The 26,311-nt window shown below is 34.9% G+C and overlaps 1 protein-coding gene across 2 annotated transcripts in view; it reads right to left on the minus strand.

Annotated features, from left to right (window-relative positions):
* SEMA5A (semaphorin 5A) overlaps nucleotides 1-26,311 on the minus strand; it is a 679,502-nt gene that overhangs the window by 427,833 nt on the left and 225,358 nt on the right. For both annotated transcript variants that reach the window (XM_069077034.1, XM_069077023.1), the window contains one exon: nucleotides 7,870-7,969. In XM_069077034.1, coding sequence (XP_068933135.1) covers nucleotides 7,870-7,969 — 100 coding nt within the window. The remainder of the gene's footprint in view (nucleotides 1-7,869; nucleotides 7,970-26,311) is intronic.

Genomic DNA, 26,311 nt, shown 5'->3' on the forward strand with positions numbered 1-26,311 from the left:
ATCACTTAGAACTTCTTCCATCATATTACTGGGCTTACTTTTTTAATCCAAGATAAGGGTTCATTTTAAACTTACAGTAACACAAGGTATCCTATGTATAACAGGGTAAAAATTGAAAAGTAGTTGATAATGTTGGCAATTATCCTATGTATTTGTTTCTGAATGCTGAATTCTACTCTATAACATCCTAGGGAATTATAAAGCCACAACAAATTGAATAACTTTCTGAGGTATTGACACCATGTATCACAGAACAAAAAAAGAAAGGAACCGAGAGGCCAATACAAATTTCACACCTTGTGGTGTTACACAGGTTTGCTTTCCCAACACACTTTTAAGGGATATGGAAAAAAGCCTTCTATTAGAAAGTCTTCCTCACCATCCATTTCTACAAGCTGTTTACTTTTTATTGACATGTATATGATAGGTGATAAGTGATTTAATATTATATTCCAAGTAGTGAGAAAATGAGTATGAAAATTAATTTAAAGCTGCCAATGTAAATGATAGTGCTTTTAAACATGTGGATATAAGACATCCTTATTTCAGGAACTTCTAAAATGTTATAAAGATTTTCTGAGGGTCTAAAATATGAAATAGTAGAGTGAACAGTATCTTTGTAAGTTGAACCAGTTCTACAGGCTCACTAAGTTTTCCTGAAAAAGGTAAAGAAACATTTTTGAATAAACATTCAAAAATGTTTAAGTTATAGAAAAATAATGTCATAGGAACTAACAGAATCAGTGTATGATTTCAAAAATACCTGGGAAGATTTGTATGAAATGATGACAGATAAAGTGAGCTGAACCTGAAGAATAACTTATAAAAATGAACAATTCTGAAAGACTTAAGAATTCTTATTAACTGAATGATCAATCATGATTCCAGTGGACTGACTAATAAAAAAGAATGCTGTTCACTTTATGACAGAGAGAATAAGAAATGCATTTTTGAACATTGTCAAGGTGGGGATTTGTTTTTCTCCACTGGGTTTATGTGATGGGGTGGTTGTTTCTTTTCAATGGCTAGGAGAAAGAATAAAGGAAAAAAATGTCTGACAAATTTTCGAGAGGTAGTAGATTAAAGTCTTTTCACTAGGGAAGTACTTAATAGTTGGAAATTGGGAGATAAAGTAGATAGAACTATTTTAAAAATAATCAGTTAAAATAAATATTTTTATTTTCATGCCTCACACTACTTCCCTGTGAAAATTATATGGAGTTCTGAGGATACATAGTGTAGAGGAAAGAACATTGGACCAGAAGTCAAGAGATCTGTGCCTTGTTAATAGTTATATCAACAGCTAGCTAAGTACTCATAGACAAGCTATTAAAATTAGGTTCAACTGTCAAGTGATGCTGTTTTTATAGACAATCTCACAGAATCTCAAAGTTGGAAGAGACGTCAAAGGATAGATATGCAGTCTAACCAATACCTGAACAAGAGGTTCTCTACATTCTCCCCAAAAGGTTGTCATTTTCCCTTTGTCTGAAGAATCCACCATCGTGGAAATTGCTATTTGCTGGGAGACTATCACAGTTTGGGAAAGATCTAAGTATAAACACAGATACAACTAGGATATTTGTCCTAGCTGTATGTGAAATTTCAAGAGCACTAAAAATAATTAATGTCCCTTCATTTAAGAAAAAAAAAAAACATGTTCAGAGGTAGCAAGAAGAATTTATTTATGGGAAGTTACTCAATGTCCTACTTCTTCCTCAAAGTGACACCCCTCAAAGTAATCCAGTCCTTGATACAGTCATGTGTTTTCCTTCCCTGAAATGACCTCCTCAGAAGTTGCTCCTTTTACAGCTACATTAACATGAAACTTGCTCTAAGAACCAAAAAATTACTAATTAGAACTGTAATTATTAATTTTTTACATTGAAATAAAAATAAGCTTCTCTGACATTGTTACCTGTTGATATTAATTGATCTAGGCAAAAGAAATCTAATTCCTCTTCCAAAGAACAACTATTCATACACTTGAAGGCAGTTATAATGTCCCCACAAAAGCATTTCTGATCAATGATAAATACTGCCAGGTCATTCAAACAATCCTCATATGACATGATTTCATGTATTTTCGTCATCCAATCACTCTCCTTTGATATCCTCTAGTTTTCCAAAGTATTTTTTAAAATATGGTGCCCAGATCAGAAACCAACATGGCATGAGTACAGTGAAACTACAATCCTTCCTCTTATTGATTATATGTCTCTATTAATGAAGTATAAGACAGTATTAGAGGGTTTGGAGATATTATATTTATTGTTGATTTATGCCCCTGGATCTTATTTTTACATGAAATGTGGTCTAGTCATGCTTTCCCAATAATGTACATATGCAGGTGATTTCTGAACTCATGTTATATTTATCACTAGTAAATTTCATTTAGATTTGGTACAATCATCAAGGCTGCCTTAGATACATGAGCAACATGTTAGTTGTTATTTGTGTTAATTTCATATTTGGTAAACATGCCTTCCATGTCTTGATCCAAATTACTGCCAAAATGTTTGAATGTTACAGGACAGGTTTCTGAGATACTCTACTAAAAGCCTTTCTTTTAATGACATTGATTCATTAATCACTACCCTTTGGATCAACATCTTGCAGTTCTCTTTCAACTCTAGAAGTTCATCATTCTATAGTTTAATGAGGCTTCATGAAGAAGAAAAAAATAGGTACTATGAAAGTTATAGATTTAATGTATTATAATCATTGAGTATCAGAAGGGGAAAGAAATATGATTACATATTAATAAAAATCAAGATCTAAAAAGATATTGAGACTATTTTATGAGAGAAATTGGAATCATATATTTAGAAACAGACTCATCAAATATTCCATTTCATAAACAGTGATAAATAATATTTCCCCCCTTTTAAAATAAGGATTGAGTTGGATAGTTCTATAGCATCTTTGCCCCATCAATATGCAAATAAATAATTCTGGCTCTTAGGTTACACCATTCCTACCCCTGTCAAGTGACACATAGAAGGCAGCACAGTTTAGTGCTAACTGAGTGGAATAATCTGGCCAATTTAATTGACCTCTCAGTGTTTTAGGAAACTCTCTAAGGTAAGAGTTACAGAGAAGGCACCAATCTGCAGTGGTGGACACAGCATTCTCTTCGGGAAGGTCATTAACCCAATGAAGTTACAGGTCCATCTACTATAACTATACATAAGATAACCTGGTATACATATTCAAGTTGCAATTTTCTATATAGTAGTTAATACATTATTTAGCACCATTTGCTACATCATCCATGTCATGTTCATAATAATTAATGCCGATTCATACGGAGAGGAAAAGGAGGAGAAATAGCCATTATAAACTCATAAAATAATTGTCATGAAGGATAACAGTTCTGATCAAAAAAAGTACAAAAATGATGGCAGAATTGCCCCAAAATTCAAAAATGGAAGTATCATGGCAGAGACTTAGCAATGTTAAGAGCCCAGTATGTTAAAAGTGCTAAAAGTAGAAAATAGATTCATGCTTTTGCCCTTTACAGGAAGATTTTTTTTCCCTCTATCTCCCAATATTGCAGGGTGACTGCAGGGGTACATAAATAACTTTATTTCTACAGAAAGAAATGAGAAGCACTAGAGATTAGACACAATTTTTTGTGTGTGTGTGGCACTGTTATATTTGGAAAAATGGCTAGGATCTGTGTGCACACATTCAGCATTGAAAGAGAGGTAATTGGTGAATGAGAGTGTGTTCTAGGGTTACATTTACAAGAAAATAGGCCTTGAATTAGAGAGGAAATAGCTGCCAAAACATGTATTTTAGGAGTTACCTAATGGGCAAGTAAATTAGATTAAGTACTTGACAGCATAGGCATTTAAGGTATGTACATGACATCCCGGCATGTGGTCCAGCTACAAGGGCCCTCCATGTACCATATTCTAGGATAGAATGAATAATGATGAAAACCTAGAAGATGAGATTTTTTTCTAATATAATTTACATGAATCATGAATATCTGATATCACTTGTAAGTTTCTATTTTATAAAGAAATTGCTAGGGGAAGGGGGGGAGTAGAAAACAGAAGTGAGAGATTTAATTGAAAATAAAATATATGTCCAAGATATCTATATATAAATGCACAGAATGCTGTTAAAGGAAACTCAGTATTTTGACACAAGTAAGTAAACAAAGAGGTCCCAGCAAACCCTGATAGGACAGAACCAAGGATTTTTACGACACAGTAGTGACTTAGTGTCAAGAAAACCTGGATTCAGATCTCACCTACAAAAATGTACAACCTTGGATAACTCACTTAAGGAGTATGATTCTCATGTATAAAACAAAGATAATAATACTTATAGTAACAACTTCACAGGGTGGTTATGAGTCTCAAATGAGATAATTTAGGTAAAAACACTATAATTTTTAATATCATATAAGTGGCAGTTATTGTTATTATTAAAAACAGGGCCATAGGATTTTAGAGCTTTACAGCATTTTAGAAATCACTGTACATTAAAAAGATACAGAAACCCTTTATGGAAACCCATAAACCCATGAGTAGTACTGTAGTGGATAGTATTGGGCAAGAATAAAAGGAAAGAAAAACTAAAGTGATATTGTTGGGAGAAGATGCTATAGGCCATCAAGCCATTTAGAAAATATGAGTGACAATCATAGTTTCTAGAACTTTCTGGCCTAGGGCCAGAAAGACCTTAATTCAAATACAGCCTTAGATACTGACTAGCTGTGTGACCCTGAGCAACTCACGTAGCCTGTTTGCCTCAGTCCCTTTATCTGTAAAATGGAAATAATAATTGTACCTACCTCCCAGGGTTGTTGTGAAAATCAAATGAAATCATATTTGTAAAGCACTTAACACAGTGTGTGGCACATAGCGAATGCTATGTAAATGTTAGCTATTATTATTAACTAGGTCAGAGGCAAAGAGTATTATGGTTGTGATAAAAGAATTCAACAATTCAGACATTTTCTGAAAGTGCTATTTATTTAAAATCAAAAGTTTTTTAGCTTTTTTTTTCTCTGCTGACAATTTGTCTATAATAACATGAGGAAGTAAAAAACTTACCCTAGATTTAATTCTAACAAAGCAGAATAAATTGGTTGGTAATATAAAAGAGAGTTATACAAGTAGGGACAATACCTCACCAAAAAAAATTAATGTGAATATATAAGAATAGTTTTAGAACCCTGTCCACTAGGGCCCAGAACCAGACTTTAGGGACAAATGCATTCAACTCCAGCCCTGGACTGCATATCTTTATATTGGTTAACATCTTAATATTTAAGTTTGGTGTTTAGTATAAATCAATAAACATTGATTAAACACCTATTATTTGCTAAGAACTGTGCTAAGCACTATGTGTGTACATATGTGTACAGCTATTCACCCCCCTTAGAATGTGTGTCTGAATGAATGTATACTTGTCTCTTCCATTAGAACTGTTTAACTTTTATGTGTGCATTCCCAGTGTCTTATACAGTACCTGGAATACAGTAGGAAAATAAATTAATTGGTAATAAAGTTCCAAATACATCAGAATACAAGGTGGTTCCTCTCTAACAGTGGAGGCCAAACCCCAGGGAATAGGATTCTTCTTTCTAGATCATGCCCAGTCCATAGTCACACAAAGGTGGACCAAGGAATTTGAAGAGGTTATAGGTCAGGTCAAGTAGGCTACTTCAAATCAACCTGTCAGAATTCTTAGTATAAAATCTCTGAACCTTCTCAAAGTCATCATGACTAGAACTAATTAGAGAGTTATGGACTTCTGAAAAAAGATGTAATTATTACTATTAAGTTAAAGATGAATTGTCACTTTGTACTGATGGAGCGTGTTTCACAGTAGGAGTTCCACACGCCAATTACAGGGCCCAATGAGAACCCTACCTCCGAAAGAAAATTCTTATTTGGCGTCATGCAACTCTTTTAAATTTTATTTTTATTTTCAGCAAATACAAAAAGACAGAAAACAACATTTCCATGTATACAGCACAACATAAAAGGAGGATTTAGTATAAAAATAATGAATTTCCATTTCATCATTTGCTTAAAAAAAAAACTATGTAATAAATACTATATATCATTTTCAAAACTACCCTGCTTTTCTGTGCTTCCTTCCAAGTTTTCTTTTGTTTTCTGCTGGGCATTTTTTCACATCTTATAATCCTTAAAGATTTTATACACAAACTCTAGGGGGAAAGAGCAGATTGCTAATAAACACAAAGTAAAAATCACTTTATGTGACATTAATATAGCAAATGTCAAAATCCAAATGTAAATATTCCTCATTGTGATATTAACCTTGAATGCTGAAAACTTGAGGTATAAATCTGAGTGTATTAGTAATAACATAAAACCATTCTCACAATTCTTCCACTTATTTCTGGGATTTTACTGCTAAAATTCTAGCAAGGAGTGACAAGATGTGTTTGTTATTATTGCTCTGGGAGCAAAAAACCCCATCAGTATCTCACTAAGTAACATATTTTCCAAGTAAGCCTCATTGCTAAGTATTAGCACTCCCTTGGGCACTGATAATTATATAACTATACCTGAAACTACTCTGGGTAAGGTGAATCAAATACAGAGAGATACCAATACTCTATATATTTGAGTAAACATTAACATAACCTCACTTTCTTTTTCATTATCCTCAATATAACAACTGTTTTCTTTTTTTCCCCCAAGAATTAGAAGTTACAATAGAAACTGCAATGACAGTGTCTATGTTTTCCCTCTTTCCCAAACCTAAGTTATTTACTGGTGTGTGTGTGTGTGTGTGTCTGTGTGTGTGTGTGTCTGTGTGCACGTGCGTGCGCGCACGCATGTACTCATAATACAGTGATTCAGGCAGAAGTTAAGGACAGAATAAATAAACTGGCCTGAAAGCCAATTCTCATTCCAAACCACTGGCCAGGCAAATTGTATCATCACATGATTTCCTCAAGGCCAGACCCAATTCTCTCTAGGTCCCTACAATGCTCACATTTTACTAGGCCTGGAATATATTCCCTCCAAATCTCTGCCTGATGTAACCCTTCTTTTCCTTCAAGACCCACCTCAGACGCAACCACTTCCATGCTGATGAACCTCTTTGCACATTCATCCCCCCCTCACCCTCTGCAACTTGAATCTGAGGGTTTTTTTCCTTTTCAGGTTTCTCATATCACTTCATCTGAATCTCTTCTTTATAATTATCATATTCTGCTTCTCATTATACAGCTTTGTTTATATTTTTTATTCTTGCTGTTTGTTTGGAAGTGCTATATGGGGAGATGCCATTTACCATCTCTGTAGCCCCAATGCCTCACACAACTGCTTTTTACAGAGCAAATACTTAATGTGTTTGAATGGAGCTGAGATTCATTGAAGAGCGACTAAATACTAAGGGAAAAACTCAAACCACATGCCCTTCTCATGGTAGGCCCACAGTAGAATCCCTAACACATAAAGAAAAGGACTTGAGTTGATGTCCTTAAATATTCACATCTCTGAGAGATTAAATATAGCTCTCTAATTTTACTGATGAGAAAATTGAAGCAAAAACAAGCAAACAAACCATGAAGTACCTCATCCAAGGCCAGATTATTCTAAATTTAGCTAGCATTTACATTGTGTTTTAAGGGTTAAAAATTGTTTTCTATACATTATCTCACTTGTGCAGCATCATTGGAAATTGAGTCGAGTTCTGCTGTACTAATCTCGAACTAAATTTTCTAGGCTGTTTTCCATTGCTAAAATGAGTAATGAATAATTAATACCGTCAGTAGTTTCTAATCATGCTTAAAAGGCTCATGCTTAACCAAATAAAAGCAAAACTGAGTCCCCCCAAAATTGGGCAACAAAGTATAATATTTCTCACCTGGCTCCTACAACAAGTTCTTTCTGTCCTGGGTCAAATGTTAGCTGAGAGAAATCCACAGCATTCTCCGCTCTGAACTCGTGTAACCAGGGGACAATTTCTAAAGGAAGGGGAAAAAGAACAAAAATCATCATCCTAAGTGCGGTCGATCAGGTAGCAAATATTACATTTCACATATGATTTGAAGGTTTCCTGATGTAATCATTTAGAGGCCAAAAGAAGTCTTCACCAGCATGTCACATAATCCACACTGTGGACCTGTAAAACAAAAGGGGCAGTCACCCAATAAATAGCAGGCTGAAGCATCCGTGTTTCATTCTGATTTACAAGCCAGATGTATGTTTTTCTTTAGGCCCTGGACTGTGCAGAAAATAACCCAATACACACATGATTCATTGGAAGACAACTGAATGGGAACAAAAACATTTCCTGTGCAACTCAAATAGAAATAGCTAAAGACTTAGAAAATCACAATGAGGCTCCTCAAGAAGAAATTATAAATGAAGTGAGAAATGCTTGCCTTTTTTTTTCTAAGTGAATATTTTATTTCCTTGCCCACTGGGTTTCTCCTGCTGACTAGTTTAAATAGCTTAGTATAGGTACATGTTGACTCCTCTCTGAATGAAGAAGAGACAGTTGATTTTACCCATACTTTGCATTCTTTCTAAAGCAAGCCAGATAATAATCTCTCCCTACAGGGACAGGTTCCTCAGGCACTCATATTACTGCCGCATAGAGTCACTATTGAATAATCTAAACCTAGAATCACTCTATGGTAAAAATCTAGCTTGCAAATACACCATCTTGTTATAGTAGGAAGTTTCATTAACTCATTCCGGATATCAAGGAACCTGTCAGTAAGCTGTTTTATAGTCACAAGTTATTGTCTTATTATTTAGTTGTTAAGTTAACTTGATTTGTTTCTATTTGCATATTGAATCTTTTGTTTCATTTCACACTTGCTAAACAAACCTGCAGCAGTTATAACAGCATCCTTTAGAGAGAAAGATATGATAGAAGAAAAATTCAATTACTACAAGTACCATTTCCTGAAAGTGGGTTGAATATAAAAGGAATATTTCCATATCCTAGTATATCCCTCAAAAAAGGGTGTCTGTTAATGAATGGGGAAAAATATTAATCCCTTGCTATGTTCCAATAACTGAGGTTACAAACTTGTTACCAAAACCAGACTATCCACACTTTTTAGTAGCTTGTATTCAGATAGAATACATTTAGGGATGTGGTGGACAGGAAACAATGTTTTGGTCTAAGCCTTTTCACAGGTGATGATAGTGTTGGTCTAATTAATTTCTCTCTCTCTCTCTCTCTCTCTCTCTCTCTCTCTCTCACACACACACACACACACACACACACACACACACAATCTGGGTTAAGTGACTTGCCTAGGATCACACAGCTTCTAAGTAAGTGTCTGACACTAGATTTGAACTCAGGTACTCCTGACTTCAGGGCAGGAATTCAATGGATTTCACTACCTACCTGCATCTTAATGAATTTCTTAGAGCGAGAGGTGGAAGGGATGATAGTAGGCAACCCATGGGGTTGCAGGGCAAAGAGTGTCTAGGATGAAGATGAAAATACAGGGTCCCAAAAGAGTTTAGAACCAAGTGTCTTAGTAACGCCTTGTCACTGTCTCTGTAGATCTAGATTAAAGGAGAAAGCAGCAGTGGCATAGGATAAAATGGTCCTAGTAAGGAAAAGGAAGGTCTTAGTCCTCAGAAAGATCATTTTCTTTAATGAAACTTCGTATAAATGTTGGCATTTTAAACTTAATAGGAAAACTAATCAATATGTAGGTTGATTTGTATCTTACCATATATATATAAAGCACTTTTGACTTTTTCAATCATTTCCCATCTATTATTTTATTTCATCACCCAACAAGAATTCACAGGAGTCCTAGGTGTAAGGCTGTTACTGCTGTTATACTGTATATAATAATACTGTAGCTTTGTGCTGTTGTTGTTTGTTCTTGTTGTTTTAAACTAGACCTGTGATTTCATTGGCATAGTGAGATCCCAGGGTAGAAGTTCCTGTAAGAATGACCTTCTCTTCAACTTATCATCTTATAGAGTAGCCTTGAACATCTGAGAGTTTCAAGTAATATACATGAGCTAATGTAACTAGTATGTGTCTAAAGCAAACTTGAACCCAATTATTCCTAACTTTAAGTAGAGTTCTATACATGACACCAAATTGCCTCCAGACATGTCTTCTCATAAATAAGAATTAGGTGAGGAAAATAAAGTTTATACAATTGTTCAGCCAGTCTGTATGTATACAGAGGCAACATTAGTCACCACGTTTAGTCATGGGAAGGACATTACCAGCTACCAAAACAAAATGAGACAGGAGAGAATCTTGGATTTTTTTTGAAGGCAGCTGGCATTTTTGATAGAGCAAAAATTCAGAGGAGATAAGCCTCAAGATCTCAGGAAAAGTGTTTTCATTGTCTGTGGATCCTGGGAAGCAGTTGTACCTGATTTTAACTTTTTTTTGTCTTTCTTCCTTGGTGTGCTGACCAATAGGAAGGAAAGCTGGAAAGCAGCTTCCCTTGTCTAGATACCTTCTGTGCAGTGACATCAAGGGTTACTGTCCCCAATAGTCAGGGTCAATTCTCATTAAGGACTGAGCCTGTGATGATGTTATTCTCAGAATAGGATGGAGAAGGGCACAAAGGTCATCTACCAAAACCCAAATCTGAAGAAAAAAATATAGAGAGTATCCTTGACAAGTGATAATTCAGTTTCTACTTGGTGTTTTCAAGCATAGGAGGAGATAAAAAAGAGAAGCAAAGAATGGAATATACAACCTGTTTCCAGTATTTTCAACATAAATTTCAACCAATCCACTGAAAACAGAGAAGTAGCATTGCATAGTATATAGAAGTAGAAAAAGAACCAAATATGGAATCAAAAAGGCCAGGGGCTCAAGTAAAGCCTCTGACAACTGCTCCCTACCATGTTCAGGTAGCTAAAACATTCAGTCCCTCCAACAAACTCTCTAAAACTACAATTTATAAATCAGTTGCTTATATGCATGTAGAGGGAATTTCTAAACCAAGAACTCTCCAACACTGATGAAATTAGAGGTCTACCATCCCCTGCCTAACTTAAAAGGGGAGAGATTATAGTATGGATAGTTGTACAGTGGAAGGAAGAATAAGCACTGGATTTAGGGTCAGAGGTCCCAGGTTTAAATCATGGTTGTGCCATTTTGTGACCTTGCACAAGTTATTTCCTTTTACTGGTTCTCTACTTACTCATTTTTAAAATGAAAGGGTTGAACTGGATAACCTCTAAAATTCCTTCCAACTGTCCATATTTGCTCCTATGACCTGTGACTTCCTCAGGTTGGAAAACTCACTTTTCCACTGATACTGTTTGGTATTTGGTCTAAGAAAGTTATCCAGGTTAACTGAGAGGTAAAATAACTTATTTGTGATCATAATGTGACGAAGGCAGAACTTAAATGTAGGTCTTCCTCACTGCAAAACAGCCAGCCAACCCTTATACTATGCACACTGATTTTAATGTCTCTCAGTCAGTGAAAGGAAAAAAGGACAAAATCTGCTTACTAATTACATATAAAGAGATAATGACAAGGATGAATCAATAATTTCCAGCCTGGGGAACATAAAAAATTATAACAATGACTGAAATATAAAACTCAAGGAGCAAAACTCATTGAATGAGTGGAGAAGAGAGAATTATATACATATATAGATATATGGATGGGGAACATCTAGTTACATATGTCCAGAATATGCCTAAACATATATTCATTGCCAAGACGGGATTTTAAAGGTGGAAGATAGCTCAAAGATTAATCCAATGCACCCATTATAGATATAGAAAATAGCAGTAGTATTCCTTTTGCCTAAAGTCACACAACTGATTAGTGGTAAAGTCATCTGGTAACTTCTAATCCCATTATTTATTTATTTTTTAACTAAACCATATAGCCTCTAGAGTCCAGGAGAAGGATCAGTTTTTAAGATGTAAAAAGGGGGAAAAGATAATAGAATCATAGAATTTATGAAAAAAGATGGTCACAAAAGGTTATGTGGAGATGTCAGTTGGATCAAATGCATTTCACAGGTCAAAGAAAATGAAAATGTCATTGGATTGGGAGAAGAGGAGGTCAGTGGTGATATTCAAGATGTCACTGGTGATCTTCTGGAGAGTTTTTTCAATGAAGGGATGAGGGCCAATAGTTCATAGCTGCATGCTGAATACTGAGCATAGCTCACAGGTTTTAAATGCTAGGACATGAATATATACTGGGTAGTACTTTGTTATCTGGAATTTAATATAGCCTCTCTAAATGGCTCTGTTAAACCTAGCAATGTGAATAAAACTTCTGGTTCATTATCTACTCTGTGATATAAAATAAATATAAATGTCTTAATGAAATTTATCCTGTGAATTTGGCCTATGTTGAAGCTTATGTCTTTAAATAAGTATTATTGTAGAATCCTATTACAATTGGACTTAATATTTACAGACCAGTATTTCAAATCATATCCTTTCTCTACCACTTACTACCCATAGGATCACAGATTTAAAGCTAATAGGCTCCTTTGAGGTTATAGAGCCCAACAGCTTCATTTTATAAATGAAAAACCTTAGGTAGGAAAAGTTTGGGTGGCTTTCTCACTGTCACAGAACTAGTCAGTATCTGAGGAAGGATTTTAACTCATTTCTTCCTGATTTCAAGAGCAGTGAGCAATTCTAGCTTAGATCTTCTTAAACTCTGATCTTGACTTTTCCTGAGTGCTAAATTGGGGATAACACTTATATCACCTAATATATTAAGCACTGTGTAAAAGATAAAGTGCTAGTTACAAGTAAATTAGTAGCAGCAGTGCTGAATTAATAGTAGGTCCTATTTAATATTCTAAACCTAGAATGGAGGTGTGTAGCAGCAAGCACTCCAGCATACCCAAAATGGCTGCTATCACAGGTTCTTACATCTGACTTTCTAAAGGAAAGCAACTCAAAATGGGTTAAGAATCTTACTTTAATCAAACATATATCATTTACCTAGTTCAGTGAAAAAAGGCAGCACCCAAAACCTCAGAGAATAAAAACAGAAGTTACAAGAAGACCAAAAAAAGACAGAGAAACAGATCAGCAGAGAGGGCTTCCAGCTGTCTGACCATTACATCCATACCTACAGTAGTTAGTTACCAAAGAGAGAAGCACCAGCATCTGGGTTTTCAAAGCCAGGGGGCTCAATGGCTGCCCAGAGTCTCATCACACAACTCTTCCCAAAGTGAGCCCCAAATAACATCAGGGTATATATATAGCCTTCTCCTGGATCAGAGACCATCACAACCCTCTTGGCCCATTCACAAAGTAACAAGGTGTAGGCTTTCCTGAAAATAAGCTTCCCACCACAGGCTCAATGTGACCACATTCAGCCTATTAGGGGGCAGAGTATATTTTCAAATCAGAGAAGGTTCTCAGATTCACTTAAGCCTATCAAGAGGCCAAGGGGCAGGGAAGATCTTCAGATTCCCATTACAAGGTGCTAATTCTACTTACTGACACCACAATATTTCAGTATCATTGTAAGCAAAAAACTCACTTCAAAAAAAATGTTATAACAGGACGAATCGATTATTATTTTCAATTTTCTCCATGCAAGTTTTTTAAAGTTTCCTAAACTTTTGATCATCAAATTCTGCCAAAGTAACCATGTATACATTTTGAAAGATTTCTTTGTTTTAATCCTTTCAACCTCACTTCCTAGAAACACTAGTTAAAATTCTAGATTTGAATTAAGACAACAGTTAGAGAAATCCTTGAAAAAAAAATTACTCTCTTAGAAGTCATTTGAGGAAAAAAGATAGAAGTCATATGAAAGACAAGGAGGATAGTGACTTAGCCACCAAAGAGGTTTCCGGTGCATGACATATGTTTCTGTAAGAAATCTGTTTTTACTTAGCTGTCATTCTAATAATATTCCCTCAATTATTTCAAAATAACACTATTCCTTTCATATTCTTTCAGTCCTGGTCAACTGGCAATCCTTTTCTTCAACACCCATTGATCTCTTGTACATTCTAAATCTTAACTATTCTAACCTACTTCCACTCTCTTTAAATTAGAATTCGATCCTGTTTCACTACCAGAAGATGACCTCTAATTCCGAGGAGGAAAAGGTGATTGAGTAAAAGTTCCTCATCTACCATAACATCTCATTCAAAAATATTTCATGTCTATACCCATTTTCCCCTCCAGCCTGACAGATGCTCTTTCTTCTCTTCCAAGGAAAACTACCTACCAATACTTTCTAATCTAAGTCAATTCACTGAATGTTTATTGAATGCTTGCTAGAGAACAGACACTATGCAGAAGATGCCCAATATCAAATGAGACAAGTCCTTGATCTTATGTAGTTTATGATCTCATGTGAATGATAAAACATGTACACAATTAAATATCATAGAGAAAAAGGAGAGTGCCCAATAATGCTTATAAGAAATTTTGAGGAAGGAAAGAAAACTTTTAGCTATGGATATCAGGGAAGGCTTCATGGAAAGGGACACCTGATCTGAACCTTGAAGGAAGCAATGAATTTCAACAGGTAAAGATAGCCAGATTGTGGATTCAAAGCTTCAGGCTTTTGTCCTGGCAAAATGGTGGGTGTCACTCTGCCATAAAGATAACTGCAGCTTGCTGATTTTCTTTCTTTTTTTTTTTTTTAATTAAAGCGATTGGGGTTAAGTAACTTGCCTAAGGTTACACAGCCAGGTTTTTTTGTGTGTGGGTGTTAAGTATCTGAGGCCTGAACCAATCTGGGGTCCTGTGCTCTTATTCACTGCCACCACCCAGCTGCCCTACTGTGCTGATTTTCAACAACATCCCTTGAGAAGTAAAGAAATCAAAATAGAGAAATTCTGTTAATAACTTGACAAGACCTTCAGAATCAAGTCAACATGTATTTTGATGCTTGGTGACTTCTCTGCAACTGTAGGCAAATGGAAGGACAACAAAAACCATGCCAGAAAATATAATCCAGGATGAAGAAATTAAAGTGTCTAAAGACCTTTTAGATGCCTCAGAAGTCTAAGGAATGCACATCATGATTATATTTTCCAAGAAGAGTCAGAAGACTGGAGAAAGGACAAGTCCCAAATGACATAACAAAAAATCAAATTAGCCATATCTAAACAGATATGAAAATACTATTTGCTTACATAGTTCTCATTTCATATTTAGCTCTCTCTGTTGATTTATTGACTACTAATGGCAAAGGTCAAAGTAAATAGCAAATTGCAAGGAAGGATAGGATGAAAAGAAGAGACTACCCTCAATTACAACATTTCCAACCTATCCAGTTTAAACAAACTGCTTCTTAAAATGGCAAAAGACAAACATAGATACATTAGCTCTATGTCAACTTCTTAAAGAAAATTAGCAGATGCAAAACATTCATCAGAATGAAAAGTCCAAAAAGATCCTCAGCCAATAAAGGCTTAATTACCCCGCCAAGTGGAGAGACACAGCAGCCAAGGGTAACAATTATTTAAAATACATCCTCATTTGAAAAAAACATTACAGAGGAAGATGATAGAAAACTACCAACAATATTTCCTCAGAAAACATGGAAAAGCAGTTTAAAAGAAAATGATCCAGCAGAGAATTTACTGTATGATCCAACTAAACCACATCATCATGAAAGTATCTGGGGATGAGAAACAAAAGAATGGAACTTATCTAAAGCCTTTCCATACTTAACTATGACCAACACATTTGGACTTTACTGTATCAGCACATGATGTGAGGAAGTTGCAATGCTCTTCAGATAAATGAAATTGGTTGGACCATGTCAGAAAGTGACACCATTCTAAAGACTCTCAAGGAGAAACGGTTTAATATATCAATAAAGGGAAAATGTTAAAAGAATGTAAAAAATTCCATAGTTTCCACCAAGAACACAAAATAAAGAGAGGAAATAGAGCCATGACCCATATATAACTATATTCTAATACCTATAAAATCTTTCTGAAAGCGCTCAATGCAAAAGAGAGTATAGACTTACCAAATCTTGAAATGGGATTTTCTGTAATTGACTATATAATTAAAGCAAAACTGAGACCTGGAAAGAAAAACTTAAGATTCAACTGTATCTATTATTTGATATTGACAAAGAACAATAAAATCTAGCAATTAAGACTTTCTTTAAGAAAAAGATATAGCTAAGTAGATAAATTTCTTAAAGGGTCTTCAGAGAGATGGTGTCTATAAAATGAGATGGAAAACAAGATGAATGTCAACCTCAGGGGTTTGACAGTGGCATGGATACATATGAAAAAATTTTTAAATAATCTCCTATTCATTATAACATTCTCCAAAGGTACCTATTTGCAAGTGTCATTGTAGTGATACCAATAAGTCCTATAACTTTACAAAAGAAATCTATAACAAAGCTAATGGCATTAGTCTAACCATGCCAGGAAAATAAAATGTATAAAAAACACATATTAACCCAATGAGTAAATGCTCCAGGGATAACATTCTGCTAAGTGTGTTGTTCCTGTGTGTGTATAAACACATCCTCTAACATATATAAGGGTGTATTATGTATGTCTGTGCATATGTATGAAAGATTGGTCCTATAGATGAATATCGAATTGAGTTCAGAAATGAGGAGGAGTAGAAAATATTGGACTGGATCACAATTAGAATATTGTGCAGTAATTTCCATGATGCCAAACTATATATTGCAAAACCCAATTTCTTAAACATCAATTTTATTCTCATGGGATTATATGACTGTCACTCATAAAACAGCATGATCTCTGAAGCACCAAAATGTCAAGTAATACAAAAGGCAATGAAATAATGTATGGTGAATTTCAGTAGGCTGAAACCTCTAACCAATGATGATTTGAATATTAGGAATTTAGAGTAACCCCAGAAGGCAAGAGAAAATGAAAAAGAAAATGAGATGGCCTCATAATGAGAAATAGGAATAATAAATGGACAATTGGTACTCTTCAGAAATACAAGCAATATTAATAACTCCCATGTGTTATATTTGTATAAAAGAATTGTACAATATGAAAAGCAATGGATAGGTTGCCAATTCCCCAACTGGAGAGTGTACCCACCTCAATAAAATAATTTATTTATCCAAATATAATCATGTGTGTGTGTGTGTGTGATAGATATTAAGTACCTACTATATGCCAGGCACTGAAACTATAAATATAAAGGTAAGACAGTCTCTGACTTCAATAAGTTTTCTTTCTACTGAAGGGATATAACATGTCCATAGGCCATATATATATATATATATGTGTGTGTGTGTGTGTGTGTGTATAATAACTTCAAAGTGATTGAAGAAAGGCACTAATCATAGCAGGGGGTGGGTGAAGGTATATGAAAGGCCTCTTGAAGTACATGGCACTTAAACTGCATCTTGAAGGAATTCCAAGTGGTCAAGATGAGGAAGGAGAGAATTCCTTCCAGGCTGGGAAGGGGAAGGGGGTGAGTGTCAAAATAGAGGCAGAGGGGAAGGAAATGGTATGTGCAATGAAAGGCCCATTGAAATGGGCAATGAAATGGGATTTTGTAATTTATGCTAAAGGCAGTAGTGAGTTACAGAAACATCTTAAGCAGAGGAGTAACGTATGCCTTAGGTGTTATATGGAGAATGACTTGCACTGGGAAAGGATCTGAGTTAAGATGAATAATTATGAAATTCTTGTGATAATCTACATGATAGATGATATGTCTATAAAGGATATGTTTTTCAAACATTAATATTTTTCATGTATTTATTCTATTTAATACTTTCCCTTGATCTTTTTCTATGTCTTACCTACTACCAGATAGTCTATAAACATGTTTGTAAACTAATAATAATAATATTTATCCTCCAAAATTTCTATCACAAGTGCCACTTAGCACAATTAGTTATTTGGTTTTTTTCTTTAAATGTTAAAATTTTGCTGGCATAAAAGATTAGAAACTGGCATAATTAATTATATTGACATTAAATCCATAAATGATTTGGGTGAGGTACAGTCTCTGACCCTCAGTTTTCTCATGTATAAAATGAACAGAGTAAACTAAATGTTTTCTGCTGGTCTCTTCTCTAATAATTTCTGTTATTTAGATTTGAACCATCCATCTAAATTGGACATCTCTTCAACTATTTGATCAACTGAAGTAATATTTTAAAGCATTTAGCATGGTGCCTAGTACATTAAAGTTGCTTAATAAATGCTTATTCCCTTCTTTATTCCCTTTTTTAACCTTTTATTTCTGTCACTACATTTTACATTGGGCATTCATATCTATAAATAAATTAATTCGCTAAATTTAAAGTTTTTATTGTAATTCGTGCTCTAAATTGATTAAATTTTCTTTTTTTGTTGTTGCTGTTGTTAGTATATAAAAATGGAGGGTTATCTTTTTCCTGATCTTATATCCTACAATCCTTTTTCTCACTTTTCGTTTTTTCTAGAAACAAGTAAAGTTTATAGGCATACTATCATGTCATCTGAAAATTACATATCTATATCTGTTCCTTTATTTTTCATGTTAATTCTATTTAATCTACTTCAATAAGTTTTCTATTAAGTGCATCTTTTGTTCAAGATTCTCTTCTAAGGGAAGTCATAGTATCTTCTGTTCCCTCCCCTCCCCATTTTAATGCTATATCAAATGAAAGACTAAGCTTCTGAAAATTAGCACTGTCTACCAATGGTCCCAATACTCAAAGTCTTTCCAATTTGGGAGCATCAGATGATGTATGGATTCTGACACTCTTTTGTGACCTTGAGACATCAGAATAACATTTTAGTAGGAGATACTCTAGACTACAATAAAATATATGGGTAGAGCTTAACAAACATGAACCATAACTGTTACTATTATTAAATATATCCTTTGGTATATATCATATTAAATGATTTAGCTTCATTCAATTAAGAAAGGAACACAGTTTCTCTTGATTTTGGAAATTATTGCTTTTATGATCTTTTCACAGATAATACTGATTTTTCTCTTACAAGCTACCTGGCAAGATTAAGCCAGAAGTTTGTTTAAGATGTTGTCAACAGTAAACAAAGCTACTAAGGAAAAGTACTAGCACTTATCCCCTAAAAGAATCCAAACTCACTTTTTGTGGAGGTGTCAGAGTAGATGACCAGATTTCATCTATGTGGGGAATTCCTTTCAGCAAACTGGCAACTCATTCATAACTCGTAATATTACTTATTCCTTGAGATACTGAGAAATTAAATTACTTGAACACAGTCATACAGTGAGCATATATCAGAGGCAGGACAATCCTTTATCTATTATGCCACACTGTCTCTCTCCAAAGAATATGTCAAAGAAAATCATTTTAAATACCTGACAAATAAACAGAGCTACAAAATGTTGCTTCAAGAGTACATTACACACATTTCTGAAATATAAAATCCATTCCAAAAATCTGTCAAAATATTAGATCAGAATTAATGTCCACCCCCAGGTAGAAGCTTGTAGCATTTACATTGTCCAGAGAACAATTTAACTTTCTAGAGCTGCTGAGCAAGGCAATGCTTCCAATGTAGCCTAAGTCTGGCTCTCTATAAGTATAGCTTCATTACTCACCATTTCAAATGTGAGTAAATTAAACAGAAAGCAGGATGACAGCAGGCCTGCAAAGAATGCATAGGAGATTTGGATACTATACTAGAAACCAATCTCATGTGACAAGAAAAAAGGCAAAGGCTGTTGGAAGTCTATATAAGGCCATGAATCAATATAGGAATGTTCAAAGAAAATTTAAAATGAAGGTCTAAAGCTTATATCATCTTTCTCATGACATTCTGTGTTAGACTGCTCTGTATGTGTCAGCATACAGAGCATAAATAAATGTAATGACGATCACATGGGTATCTATAAAATGACCATACTATAGTAAATCTAAAACTCAGATATGCTTACAAATCAGTGTTTGGAAAATTTAATGTGGGCAAAGCAATCAAGAATTCCTCAGTGCTATTTTTTTTGTTTTTGTTTTTGCAAATGGATGAAGTCTTTCCCATGAATCCACTTCATTCCAATATACTTAGTGCCCATTTAGTTTTGCAATTCCCCAAATCCACAGAATAAAATAAAAGGATAAATTATTTGACACACCAAAATTGAATCCCAAACTCTATTGCTATGTCAAGTTAAAAGGCTTCAGTTTTCTAGCATGCTTTAAATTCCAGTGACAATTTATTGGGACCATGGAAATCTCCAGTAGAATCAGATCCATCTTTATGAACCAAATACAACTTTAGACATGGGAAAAGAAAACAGAAATGATGATGGAAGACTCTGCTTCCCTAGAGTGAAAAGAACAGATGAAAAACTAAAAGTAGATGAAGGAGGTGATATAATAAAGGTTAAATGCTTGGCCACTTCCAATCAATATAAACAGCTTGAGTCTGACATGGAGCCAGCAATAGAACATGTTGGGAAGGAAAAAAAAAAAACTGTGGTCAAAGCAGCAGGTGAGAAAGATGATTTTAGTAACAATATTTTGGATTGCCTGCAAGGGTAGAGAGTAGGATCTCATCTGTGAAATGTTACAGTTTCAGAATGGGGATTTTTTATGTTTTGAAAAAATTACTCCTAACTTAAAGGTATCTATTTCTCTATTTGTAAAATATCCTTTATGGTTTTCATCTTAGCAGCAGTACATTAAGTAAAATATTCCATAAATGCTATATGGCCCCAAAACATTTTTAAGAAAGCAAAACACTGTTTTGTAAGAGCCATAAAAGAAAAAATTATATTCATGAGTCTTTCTCAGTTTTCTTCATTGTCTTTTGACTGCTCTCATTTTTCTTCCTAAGATTTTCTATTTTTTATTCTTTTTCTCTAGGTCTCTTTCTCCAAGTTTTACTTCAAAACAACAAGAGAAGTTCTCTCATAGCAATAGGTCAGTGACTTTCAAGCCAAGCTTTATAAAGGGAATAGGAAGCCCCATTGCTTGGTTAACTGCTTTTGCTCTGAAATTTCCAGATGATTTTTCAATGAGAAGTATACATTAAGCTCATTTATTGCATTTGTGTATATGTATATGTTATATATGTGCACATGAGAAAGTTCAAAAGCAGTCTTATTTGGAAAATATAGCATTTGCTAAATAAATTTTTGGAAAATAGTGTTACTTCTCATTTCCTAATCATGCCCCTTATTCTGTATGATTCTCATCCCATGACAAGAATTTGCAAAGAGGGCACCATGAAAATAAGGGCATTTTACATGCCAACTGTTGTTAAGAATGATGAAAGGGAGAAACCCTATGAAATCAACAAAATCCTACAAGTTAAGTCAGCATATCTTTCTTAAGCAATTGTTTCCATGCAAATGTGGGAATAGGTGAAAAGTATGAGAAATATGTAGTAAAATATGAACCAGAAATAAGAATTGAGAGGGATTGAAAACATAAAAAACCATAAAAGTCTGTTTGTATATCATATGTGATTCCTCCTAGAAGTCCTAATGCAATGCCTCATTATGGAATAGAGTTGATCAGATTCCTCCAAGGTTATGTCATGATCCACCATGTTGGAGAATTTTCACATATATAACCTATAACAAACTGAGATTAGCCTGGTTTGAATACTCAAAGACTCATCATCAGTATTTTGACCATTTTGGATGAATTCTTTGTCCATGAAACAGAAAAATACAAAATTACACTCAGACCTATGTGACCACATTCTGCTTCTATAATGATATTGGTACTGTGTTCTAGGTTTGAGGAGACAATTTCAAAAGTCAGAGAGTTGATCAGTCTCTCCCAATAATTTCCCAACATTTAGTGTCAGAAACTCTCTAGAAGAATGGTGTATGGTATCAATGATAAAAATTGAAAGAGAAGACCAACATTTCACATAGTGGATTTTATTAAAGTATTTAACTTAGTCAAATAAATCCCAAAATAATGGAGAAGGGTGCCAGAAGGTGACTAAAGCCAATGACCCACACTTGGGTCATGAATGTCTCATCTACCATGTCTATGGAGAGCAAGCAAAAGCAAATTATTTTAGCAGTTTTCAAGAACAAGAATATTCAATACAGTATATTATGAGGCTGTTTCCTTAATATAAAGAAAAATTACTACAACATAGATCACTGATTAATAAAATCCTAGTTCATGATGAACCTGAAAGATGTGGGAGTGATAATCAGCTAGGATAAAGGTAGCTGGGCTTACTGGAAACATTTGGTCTTTCAGACAATTCAGCATTGACACACATTTAAAGTCTCCAGTGGCCACAAATGTGGGGGGGATTTTATCTAGTGGGAGGGCTATAATGTACAATTTTTCATAATTAAGGGATGACATACATTCAATGATCTTGGAAGGTAGCAGGTTAGTCAGCCTTTCCAGTTTGGGTACTAAAAATTATTCTAAAAAAAAAATTTGTTAGACCATGCTGTGTTCAAAGAGTAAAGTAAGATTCAAATGCCAACTCAGCTTTTTGCAAAAATTTAAAAAAATTAAAATTAAATCTCATGACATTTTAGACCACAAACTCTTTTGTGAAATTGCAAGATGGTATATTTCAAAAATTATTAACTTATATCTAAGCAAAAAGGAATGTAATTGTAATTATAAAGGATTGTAATAAATTACTACCTAATGCAAATGTTTCTTTTGCCTGTGAAAGTAGTCTCCCAAAATGAAGGTTATACATAACTGTTTCAGTAAGTGATAAATTAACCCAATCTCACACAGGGAATTGGTATACCACTTAACCTTACTTCTACACAAATGCTGGTGGAACCTCAAATCTTTTTTTATTATTTTTTTGGGAGGGAGGAAGGCAAGGCTATTGGGGTTAAGTGAATTGCCAAGGTCACACAGCTGGTAAGTGTATCAAGTATCTATGACTAGATTTGAACTCAGGTCCTCCTAACTCCAAGGCTGGTGTTCTATTCACTGCACCACCTAACTGCCCCAAACCTCAAATCTTGAAGTGAAAATAAGCACTTCTTATCATGAGGTGGGTCATAGCAGTTGCAAAGCATAATTTAAAAAAAGAAAAGGTTCTCCTAGAGTATTGGGTTGAGGAATAGAGTATGCTAAGAATTTTTTAGAACATCTATAAACATTATTAAAACATCTATAAACTTTAACTTATCAAATGGTATTCTAAATGTGAAGTGCTTACATAATAACCAGAGTGTATATAGTGCCAAGGGGAAAAAAAAGGAAATAGGATTGGATTTGGTACAACTTACTACCAATAGTTTTGGACTAGTCATTTCCCCTCTGAGGGTCTTAGTGCCTTCATCTATTAAAATAAGGATTTGTGCTACTTCAATAGAATCATGGATCCCAAGTTCTCCTTGGAGTGGTAAATAGAGGAGTTGACAGTGTTCACTTTAACATGCACTGGAAAGTAACAAGAAACTTCATTTCACAGGCAGCAACTTGCCTTGCATTATAGTACAATAAGCATTTAAAAAACCACTTTGACAATAATGATACTTATGAACAACCAACCAATGCTTGTAGAAGGTGAAGAGATAGAGAAATTCAACCAAAAAAATTGCTAACAAGTTCAATTAGTATGTACTTTGAAACTCAGAGATTTGAATACAAAGGCAGGAATGGGGGAGGATGTTAGGAAATGTACTGGAAAATAAGGATCAAGAATAGGAAATAAAATGGGATCACTCCTGCTTCCATTGACTGTTCAGAATGGGCTTAGCATAGCAGGTTAGCTCTGTACCCACCAGACACAGAAGGTCTCAGACAGGATCTTGTGTGTGCATACTTACTTTATTAACATATGGCAACATTACATACAACTGCCACTTGTAGTGAATTTGCCCAATTCATTTAGCTTTTGTTGACTTTGATTTGAACTTTGTTTTCATTGAAAAGCTGAATTCATTTGTGTATGAATACTACTTTTTATGTCTGTCATTTTGGTCACTAATTCCTCTACATTACCCCCAAGGTCTATAGCAAAGTCACACTCCACAATTTAGAACACTTAAGAGTAATGACATTATTGCTTCTATGGAAAATAATTTTTATTCTGGCTTTCTTCTTCCCCATACTAGGATCATTTTAAAGGACTCAGAATCTCTAAGGTCAGAGTTACAACAGGGTTGCCTGGACTCCTGGACTTACCTGATGCATTTCCTACAGTACTATATATAAAGTTATAATGCAAAAAAAGCTGTGAATAAGAGGACTTTAAAATACTCCCTAAAGTAGAAGTTGAGTTGCATGCTTTTGTGTTTATATCTTCAAAGGTCAGGTGAATTTCCTATTTCATAAAACTATGTGTAGCAATTACTACTGGTAACTAAAGGGTAAGGACCAAGCTGATCAATGACAGCTTTTTATTGCTGGTGAACTCACACACAAAAAAGCAACTTTTTTTTTAAAGCAATCAGGGTTGAGTAACTTGCTCAAGGTTACAAGGCCAGTTATTTCTGGGTGTGGCGCTAAGTATCAGAGCCCAGATTCAATCCCAGGTCATCCCATCTCTGGGGCCAGTGCTCTTACTCACTGAGCCACCTGGCTGCCCCTAAACAATTGGGGGTATGTAACTTGCTCAAGGTTACACAGCCAGGTGTTTCTGGGTGGGTGCTAAGTGTCTGAGCCCATATTTGATCCCAGGTCATGTCAATTCTGGGGCCGGTGCTCCTACTCGCTGTGCTACCTGGCCGCCCCCAAAAAAGCAATTTCTATTCCTTCATCAAGAAAGATTTTTTTTAATTTAAAAACATTATGCAAATCCAAATGCAAATAAGGTGAGATCCTCTGGCTCCTGGATTAGAGCCAGTGCTTTTTTTTTCCTCCAGTCTGTGAAGTCTGTATCCTATCTGACAGTGCTCAGGACCAAGTAAAGTCAAAAATTGTGTGACATGTCACTGAGAAACAATTTTCCCTAGGTCCATAATAAACATCTTTGTTTTTAATTATGAACTTTAGAAAATGATCATAATCTTAAATTACAGTTGTAATTACAATTGTAATCTGTGTATCTAATCCACTCCACAGATCATCTGTAAATTCAACTTTTTTTAGTTACATGAATCAAAAGTGACCTTTCTGTGACAAAAAAATTCAAATGAATAATGACTTTTTAGCAGGTAACCTATAACATAGGGATTACAGGGAAGAAGGGAAGACATCAAGTTCCTTGACTATGAGAGTCACATGTATTTATTAGGTTCTTATTATATGCAAGGCATTATGCATGGTGCTTCAGAGGCAAAGAGTACTGACTTTGGAGTAACAAGGCCAGGGTTGAAGGATTATCTATATGATTTACTGCCTGTGTGACATTGGGTAAGTCATTTAACCTTTCTAAAACTCAGTTTCATCATCTGTAACATGAGAGGGTTGGACAAAATAATATCTGATGATCCTTTCAGTTAGAAATATACGATCCAATAATCCATGCTCTTAAATGCAAAAAGCTAGGTCAGAAACTCAATCTATACAACATCCCAGTAAGTAGCCAGTAGGCACTTGAGTCCTGAGGAATACAGGGATTAGATATCTAAATAGGCCAATGAATGACTAAACATAAACTTGTTGTTCCGATGATTATAGGTAGAAGAGAGCTTACGGAAGAAACAAAAGCCCTCATTCTGCTTGCTATATAACACAGCATTGAGGAAAGTCAACTCATAACATTGACAGATATGGATATCAGCTATCTTTTTAAAGAGCCTGCTAAAAAGATGTTAAAAAATTGCATGTTCCAAAGCTATTTGATTGGTAATCCAAAGTAAGAGTTAGTTGGGAACATACTCTTGATGAAAGAACAAAAGCAACACAAATAGTCCACAACTAGTATAATTTATTCATTCACAGATTGTATCATGTTCCTCTCATGCTAGTGTCTTCCCTCAAAGATTATCTCCAAGGTATACCTTATATGTTGTTGTTGTTTACTTATTTTTGGTCATGCCCAACTCTTCATGACCTTATTTGGGATTTTCTTGGCTGGAATTAGGGAGCAATTTAATATTTCTTTCTCCAGGTATTTTTAGAGAAGAGGAAACTAAAGCACAAGGGGTTGTGACTTGCCCAAGGTCACATGGCTAGTAAGTGTCTGAGACCAGATCTGAACTCAGGGAGATGCATCTTCCTGACTGCAGGCCCAGGATTCTATGCACTAGGGTCCCCCACTGCCCTCATGGCTTAGGTATATTGTTTGCCATCCTCCTTGAGGACAAAGAAAATCTTTTGCCTTTCTTTGTATCCCCAGCATTAGAGTAGTGAATAAGTACTTAATCAATACATTTTTTTACTTATTGCTATTAACCTCTAAAGAAGAAGAAAGAGAACAAGGAAGATGAGGAGGAAGAAAAGGAAAGGGAGAGTATGGGAAGGAAGGAAGGAAGGAAGGAAGGAAGGAAGGAAGGAAGGA

This window comes from Petaurus breviceps, unplaced genomic scaffold, assembly GCF_028583685.1.
Source record: "Petaurus breviceps papuanus isolate PSGF00001 unplaced genomic scaffold, PetGlider_PUasm1.0 151, whole genome shotgun sequence".
Lineage (NCBI taxonomy): Eukaryota > Metazoa > Chordata > Mammalia > Diprotodontia > Petauridae > Petaurus > Petaurus breviceps.